The sequence below is a fragment of the Haemaphysalis longicornis genome, unplaced genomic scaffold (genome assembly GCF_048455015.1).
Source record: "Haemaphysalis longicornis isolate Haplotype H1 unplaced genomic scaffold, Haemaphysalis longicornis Haplotype H1 scaffold_4, whole genome shotgun sequence".
Taxonomy (NCBI): domain Eukaryota; kingdom Metazoa; phylum Arthropoda; class Arachnida; order Ixodida; family Ixodidae; genus Haemaphysalis; species Haemaphysalis longicornis.
This window is the reverse complement of record NW_027526361.1, coordinates 83,219,650-83,227,199: the sequence shown is the minus strand read 5'-3', so window position 1 is coordinate 83,227,199 and position 7,550 is coordinate 83,219,650. Positions and strand designations below refer to the sequence as shown.

General features: G+C 44.6%; 1 protein-coding gene across 2 annotated transcripts in view; it reads right to left on the bottom strand.

The window, feature by feature from the left end:
• Positions 1-472: 472 nt before the first annotated feature.
• LOC144178942 (neural cell adhesion molecule 2-like) overlaps positions 473-7,550 on the bottom strand; it is a 199,049-nt gene continuing 191,971 nt past the window's right edge. For both annotated transcript variants that reach the window (XM_077707096.1, XM_077707097.1), the window contains exons 11-14: positions 6,807-6,904; positions 5,361-5,485; positions 2,973-3,188; positions 473-1,717 (exon numbers count right to left, since the gene is read on the bottom strand). In XM_077707096.1, coding sequence (XP_077563222.1) covers positions 1,667-1,717; positions 2,973-3,188; positions 5,361-5,485; positions 6,807-6,904 — 490 coding nt within the window. In that variant the 3' untranslated portion in view covers positions 473-1,666. The remainder of the gene's footprint in view (positions 1,718-2,972; positions 3,189-5,360; positions 5,486-6,806; positions 6,905-7,550) is intronic.

The window sequence follows — 7,550 nt, the reverse complement described above, 5'->3', positions numbered from 1 at the left end:
TAAAATTACGCAATTCTAAAACTATCAAACGTAAAAATTTATTATCCATCCTCTTTTTTTTCGTAATGAAGTATTGGGACTAGTTTCCACTTCGTAAGAGGACTTTATCAACTAAGTACTAAATCCATTTACGGTACAAACGAGCGCCGCTCTCCTGTCAGCTCCTAACAACAAAAACTAGGCTGCATTACTCTTTCTCCATAAGCACGAGTACATTCGAAATCGCCGCTTCGGTGGTGGGGACACTGGCATAGCGCCTAGTAAATTAAAAGCGGTGGGAATTATCTGCCGGCCTTATGCTCCAGCGTGAGCAGCAAGACCAATACTGACAAAATCTCCAAACGAGGGCTCGTGGCACGATCTGGCCGAATCACAGCAGAAGCTAATTTGCGAAATGCACGTGCGCTAGCTCACACGCATTCTCACTTACCGAAAAAAGAAAACAATTCTTCGAAGTAAAAGAGTGCCACTGTTTCACAGTAATAATAATTATATACTTTATTGTAGAGCGTAAAAGTTTGCGTCATGAGTTCATATGAAGTATGTATATACGAAGATGCGACACGCCCCGAATTTCAACCAAACGTAACGTGACGAGGCCAGACGAAATCAAAAGGAACAAGCACCGGGCAAGAACAGACCGAAATGGAAAAAAAAAAGTATTTTGTTAAACAGAAAATTAAAAACACGAACGAATCAATAAGACAACTCCAAAACCTGTGCTGGTGTTGTTTCATGCATACGCATTCGCGGCCACTGCTCATTCGCACAGGCAACACAAGCTCTCATCATTCATAATTGTTCTCTTTTTTTTTTCTTCTCTTACATACTGTTTCACAACAGTTCAACAACGATGGATAAAGCCCATGCACATCCGGTCGTGTAGCGACAACGTTCTTCGGGACTTCACTGCACTGCTACACCTCTTCAAAACGTCTTCGGGGACAAGGATGAAAGCGCGCACTTTTTAAACATATTTTACTTCTCCCCGGCCTCTTCGCCACTGCTGGCAGCTCTCATACGTCCCCGCCACTAAGCTGTTTGAAGGGGAATTAAACTTCGTGGCTTGGCCGGTCTACTCCGTCACTTATTTCTATCAGCTTATCTTACGTGCGACAAACCACTGTGCTCCACTCAGTCACCTCTCGCGACGTTGATGAATCTCGAGGAGTTCCAGTGGCGGATGGGCTGTTCTTGACTAGTGTTGAAGGAATGTCATATCGCTCTTCTCGACTTCAATGGAAAGCGTCGCTTGAGCTCGGGTGCCTGTTCCAGCGCCTGACACACGCGCATAATACGTTCCGTTAGCCTATGTACACGCAGTGCAACGCGGAGGGAAAGTGAAGAGAGCCAGGCTTGCGACTCGTGGACATTTGCTCTCTCAAGCGTCCCATCTCAGGGCAGTTAGCCCGTGGCGCTTCACTTCGAGTCCTTGTTGACACCCGGTGACAGACTTTTGTCCTGAGAAGGCTGGCTTCCAAGTGCTGTCTCTACAGCTGAAGTTGAACGTGTTGGTGTAGACCACCACCTTGCAGCAGCATGCTCGCGTTACACGCGCTGAGGCAATGCCGGTGGTGGTGTTTTTTTTCTTCGGGGAACGACTCCCTCAGGAGCACGAAGAGTGGTGATGAAATGTCTTACTCTCACAACTGTGGCGTCGCTGCTGTCACACAGGCGTTGATATTGTGTTGTGCTCGGTCGGTGCGCCACCTAGGTGCTGGAAGAGATCAAAAAGATGAAAGTGCATGACATTTGTTTGCATATACTCCACCAGGTGGTTGCAAATCTTCCATATTTTATTCATGTCTCTTTTAATGCCTGGTTCTTCGTGTAGTACTGACAGCTTGTTAGCATGGAAGTATTCAACGCAGAACATGTGATTTTCCTTGAAAGCTTGTCACAATTAGGCAGAAGAACATTAGGTAGCACTGCCTTTTGAGGATATCTCTTTCTTAGGAAACTGGTGACGCGGTTGAGATATACTAGAAATGCTTATAGCGGGATTGTAGCCGTGCTAGTCAAACTACCTGTTAGAATCAATTTGTCGTGTACAGGAACATACCTCCAGTACCTACGTCTTTTTTATCTTTTTCCCTTAACTGAGCAAACATTCTATTCACCTACTGAGTAAATTTCCGCAGCGATAGACTAGATAGAATAGTTTTTCCCCAGAACTGTTGCAGACTGTAATTCTTTACCTCTTGATGTTTTAAAAGCAAAATATTTTGCAGAAGCGTTACAGCGTGACCTTTTTTTTCAAATTAATGTGCTCTGTCATGTTGCCCTTGTAATACATGCGTATAAGATGCTGGGTAGCATGAATGGTTTCTTATATATTTATTGCTTATGTTCTCTTTCGTACACGTCTCATTCCTATGTTTTGTATAGCCCCTCCTGCTTGAGTCAAAGTTTTGACCTGCAATACCTGTAAATAAATAAATGAATAAATAAATAAAAATAAATAAATAAATAAATAAATAAATAAATAAATACCTCTTAAGTGGAAGTGTTATGCCTTGCGACGACTCAAACGCTTCTGTGTGAGCCACTGATTGCGGAAAAAGGGGTCTTTCAATAGTTATAAGATTCTCATCTATGTGCAGGATCTTAAGCAGGTTATGTGCGTTGTGTTTAGTTTTAGTACACAAAAATAACAACTCCCATTCAAACTACCTGACTTGCTGAGCGTACTAGACTCTAGCCATGCTTTCCTGTTTGCGAATAAGGTCTGCTATTTGGTAGGACGGCATATTCTGACATTAAATGCTACAAAGGGATCTATCTCAGGTTACACAAACAATTTCAAGCATGCGGTGAAGGGGGGGGGGGGGTCATCAAAACTGCGCAGGGACGCCCGCACAGCCAAATTTCGAAGTGCACATCATTCAAAAGGCGAACGCTGGACGCGTGATAGAGACAGGCTGAACAATGAACGCTCAATCTCTTCTCTCTAGTGGTCAGCCGGACCGTACCCTCGTGTTTGGCTGCAGGCTGTTCATGAGCGGCGTGTCCGAGCCCACGGCTGCGCACGGGTCATCCTCGTCGGGCTGAAGTGGGGGCACCGTGCTGAAAAGCACACCGGCCCGCTGGAAATCGATCTGGGCATACTCCGTCGGCGGCTCCCGGATGCGCACGGGATACTTGCTGCGCGGTAGCGACAGCTCGGCGTACCGCACCTCGTTGTCCATCTGCACATCAACAGTTGCGCGGAGATTTTGAATTACTACCAGGTAGAGGCGCGATACGCTGAAAGCCGAGGTAACCTTGTTGCGCAATCTTTGACTCACGTGAGAGAGAGAGCCGGTGCGAGAACAGCAGTTACTGCCAAAGTTAACCAGGCCGCAGAATGTTTTTACAGCCTCAAGAGAAATGAACAACTTTAATTTCAAAGAAATTATACCAACTAAACGAGTGCTACGTCCAAAAAAAAATGAAAGCACCTTTCATTTGGAAAAGTCCTAACAGTAAATTGGCTCTTAATTTAGGCCCAGGCAGCGTGTATATACACATAAAGCACTTCAAATCTTAAATGGGGAACCTATCGCTGAGACATTGCTCAGAAGCATCCAGTTAAGAAGCAGTGACTCGGGAACGTGCTTTATGCACACTAGTATCAGCCTTGTATTGGGCTAGAGCCATATTTATCGCCAGTGTAAAAAGTACCACCTTACGTTTTCGCGTTGTGATATCATTTGCACGAAGTAGCCTATTTGGAAGAAGTTTTCCTTCCCTTAGCTTAAGCTCTTTGTCGGGAGTAAGCGGTGAGAAAATGCTTCTGAGCACCAGCCGTGTTTAATTACAAATCGCAGTAAATAAGGAGGGAGATAGTAAGACAAAAGAAAGAGTGGCAGCCAGCACCACTAACCCGAAAAAAAAAACGAAATACCTGCGCAAATAAGGACGCGGAGCTAGTAGTCAAATTGAGCCTTTTTGGTTTCCTTACAAGATGACTGCCCCCTGCAGAAACAACAACCAACAGGACGAGGGAAAGTGCCTAGTAGCGTAATATTTGCCACTTGAGGGAGTGATGCACAACGGCCCCTCCCTCGCCCTTGCAGAAAATGTTGCAAAAAGTGGAGGCAGGGTTTAAAAGGATATAAAGAAATAGTCAGAAAAATCCTGCACCCCTCCGTCTAACGGTGACGATGGTTGATTGGGAAGCTTTCTTGTGATGAATTCTTTGGGTTTGCCAATCCCACACTGCGAGTATGTTCTACTCTGGAGGTACGCAGTACTTTTCTAGAATCGGAGTGTCTAGAGTGCCGTCCGACGGCACTCTAGCTGATCGCTGCAGTCATGGCTAGAGTGCCGTCCGACGACATTCGAATATTTAACACTAGGCTAGCACCAGCGAGAGTCTGTCGTTCTGGTGTAGAGGATCCGTCTTAGCTTCTTGACTCCAAAGTCGTTGGTTCGAGACCGGCTCTTGCTCCGTTTTTTGTTTTCATTATTTAATTGAAGTGTAAATTTTATGCCTTAGGTTAGTTTTGGTGTTTTAAATGATTTCTTTGTGTGCGTTAGGTTATCTTATGTTATGTTTAGGTTAGGTTGCCTAGCTTTACGTTATCTAGAGCGATGTACTGCCAGACGCGTCAATTTTGTTATAAAACGCCGGTGGACGTCGATATAGTATAATGCTTATAATACCGTCGGACGGCACTCTAGACACGACCTTCTAGAATACCCACAGCAACTCTCACGTGTGCACTCGGTATGCCTAACGTTTGGGTTTGGGGTGTACGGCGCGAATCGGTATCTGCTGCTTGGAGTTCAGTGACCATGTAGAAATCAAGCAATCGGATAGACGCTGGCTTCATAAGGCGGGGGACCCATGTTCGATTCCGGCCGCGGGAAACTTTTTCTTCTTTATTTTCACCCACGATAATTCATCATTATTGTCCGAGAAACTTGGTTTTCATGCAGGGCGTATTGGTGTACAACGGCCTCAGCGAGGACACTAAATCTTCCAGCAAAAATAAAATACGTACTGTCACAAAATAATTACTCTTGAGGCCGATTGCACGACGTCTATTTTGAGTGCGGTCGGGGGGTGGGGTGGGGTGGGTGAGTGGGCATATCCGCATTGGCCCGTTCCACATCTACAAAAGCAGGCGAAGGAGACCAACGAACAAGTCTTTAGCTCGCAAAGTTCGCGCAGTCTCAACTCTCAGCAGCCGCTGCCGATGGAACGGAGAGCCAGACACCGATCCGACGTGGACGTGACCCCGCGCTGCCAAACTGGAGCCGACTGACGAATCGGTGGTGACACCGCGCTGACATACAGGCGCGAACACAACGAAAGAGACGGATAGAGGAAGAAGATAAAACAGTTCGCGAACACGAGGCGACGGCTGACGAACCTTGACAGGTGACGGTCTTCTCAGCGACTGGATGTTCTCGTAGTTGTAGTCGCTAGGCGAGAAGCTGTCGTAGGTGCGGTGTGTCGTGTACGCCGGGATGCGGCGGACAGCCACGCGCGGATACTCTGAAAGATAAGAGATAATAAAGAAGATGACAGTAATCGTAGACTGCTTATTGCGGGAGCAGGGTGGGTATGGATAGCAACTTTGCATAAATTTGTGCAACAAATATTTCCCCTCAAGGGAGCAAATTTTAAAAGGGGTTAGTTTGCCGTTTTGGTCGAACATCAACGTTTTTCTGACATCCAGTAGAGTGCGGTATGAAACATAAAATCGGCAGCCATTATTTTTTCCTCTTGATGAGGGGAATAAACTTAAGTTCGTTAAAAATGTACACTACTAAGTACAAACTGGCAAACATGTGAATGAAATGCTAAACTAGAATCATGGCTGATCTACATCGCTTTGAAAAACATGTGACGTAACACCAGGAACAGTATATTGCAACATTCACCACACCTATTCTGCAATGATACAGTAAGTATATATGCGTGAACTAAAGATATACAAGAGAACAAAAGTCACAGACGATTAACATGAGCTACAAAAAATTTTGTCAGCGGTGATGGCCTATTTTTGTTTGTCATTGTCTAGCCGGGACACGTAGGGTAGCACTGTGCGTTTAAGCCTCCCCAAATTGATAGAGGCTTGCTTATAGGACAGGGCTTTCCTGGCACTTCCTTCCTTGAGAACCCTGGAGATATAGCTATGCCTTTTCATTTTCAGGTCTCCGCACCTCCATGGAGGCGTTGTCTCAGCAACGTATATACTGAGTTGCACGGCACTTAACATACCCGAATAATCAAGCGACCAATGTTGTGTTATATAAAAACTGCGATTGGACGGTCAAATCAGGCTACCCTCTCCATAGATGTGACGTGGGGTTGCCATGCTACGTGTTTGCCGCACGATGCGACTCGCAACAGCACCTGTATGAGGTGATAACGTGAAGCTATTCTCATCGTTGCGACAACAATTACGTAACTCCCTATTTTGAAGTTACCGCTGTTTATCTCATTATCCCTGTACTCTACCTGCGGCTGTAACACGCTACAGACTTGTCCCGAGCCCACGAACATTAGACGACAACATAATTCGGCAATTAAGTGGCACATTCACATTGCTTCATGATTGAGCACGCACGAAAAATAAAAACTGAGATTGCCACTAATGTTGCCGTTTTTTTAACAATCGAATCACAGTCAGCCCTTAAGGATTATGTTTGTGCCCCGAAATAATTTTGTTATTCTGCCGTCTAGAATTATGCATCCACATTTCGGTGTTTACGATATACGAATAGATTCAACTTTTATCTCTAAGCACTACAGATTAAGGGAGCATTACGTCTCTGAACACCACAGGAAAGTGTATGAAAGGCAACCTTACCTTGAGAGTCACTGGTCTTCTGGATCACTGAAGGGTCCTTAGTGTCGATATCTGTAAGGGCTAAGTCATCCACTGCTTTCCTTTGGTGGTTCTGATTTCTAGGTGAAAACAAAACAAAAAACATTCACAGAAATTTTGGTCAGCAAAGATGTTCTATATTAGTGAAATTATCTCGTAATTCTAGTTTTTCGAAAGATGTATACGTATGTATGCGTTTACGATTTAAATATGGGTACGTTTTTCGAAAGATGCATCAATGTTTCGAAAGATTTATGCGTACGTTTGTTAGCGTGCGCGTATGAGATAAATTTGTGGTTTGAGCTAGGTAGGTAAACGTTTGAACTAAATCCGAAAATATTCCACCTTATGTTATAATAGGCTTTTTTAGTTGTTTTAGGGAGTACACCAAAAATACACGTATTTGGTTTTTATATCATAAATTTCCGGGTTTTTTTTTTCAAATGACCTACATGTGATGAGTACAACAAAGTTGACGGAGAGCTTATGAGAAAGTCGGTGAAGCTTACACTAAGTCCCGCAAGGCTTGAAGCCTAGCGAAGGCGGAGGATTTCTTTCTAAGTAAGCACTAAAGGACACACCACCACGCATTGCATTATGTTAGAAATGGATTTTTTTCATCTTCCATCGTCGCGTTTATAGATTCCGGTGGTTGGAGTAGTCAACGTCACATCCATCTATATCGTTTTCTACCTCATGCTACACTGGTAGGCATGGATCGTTTTG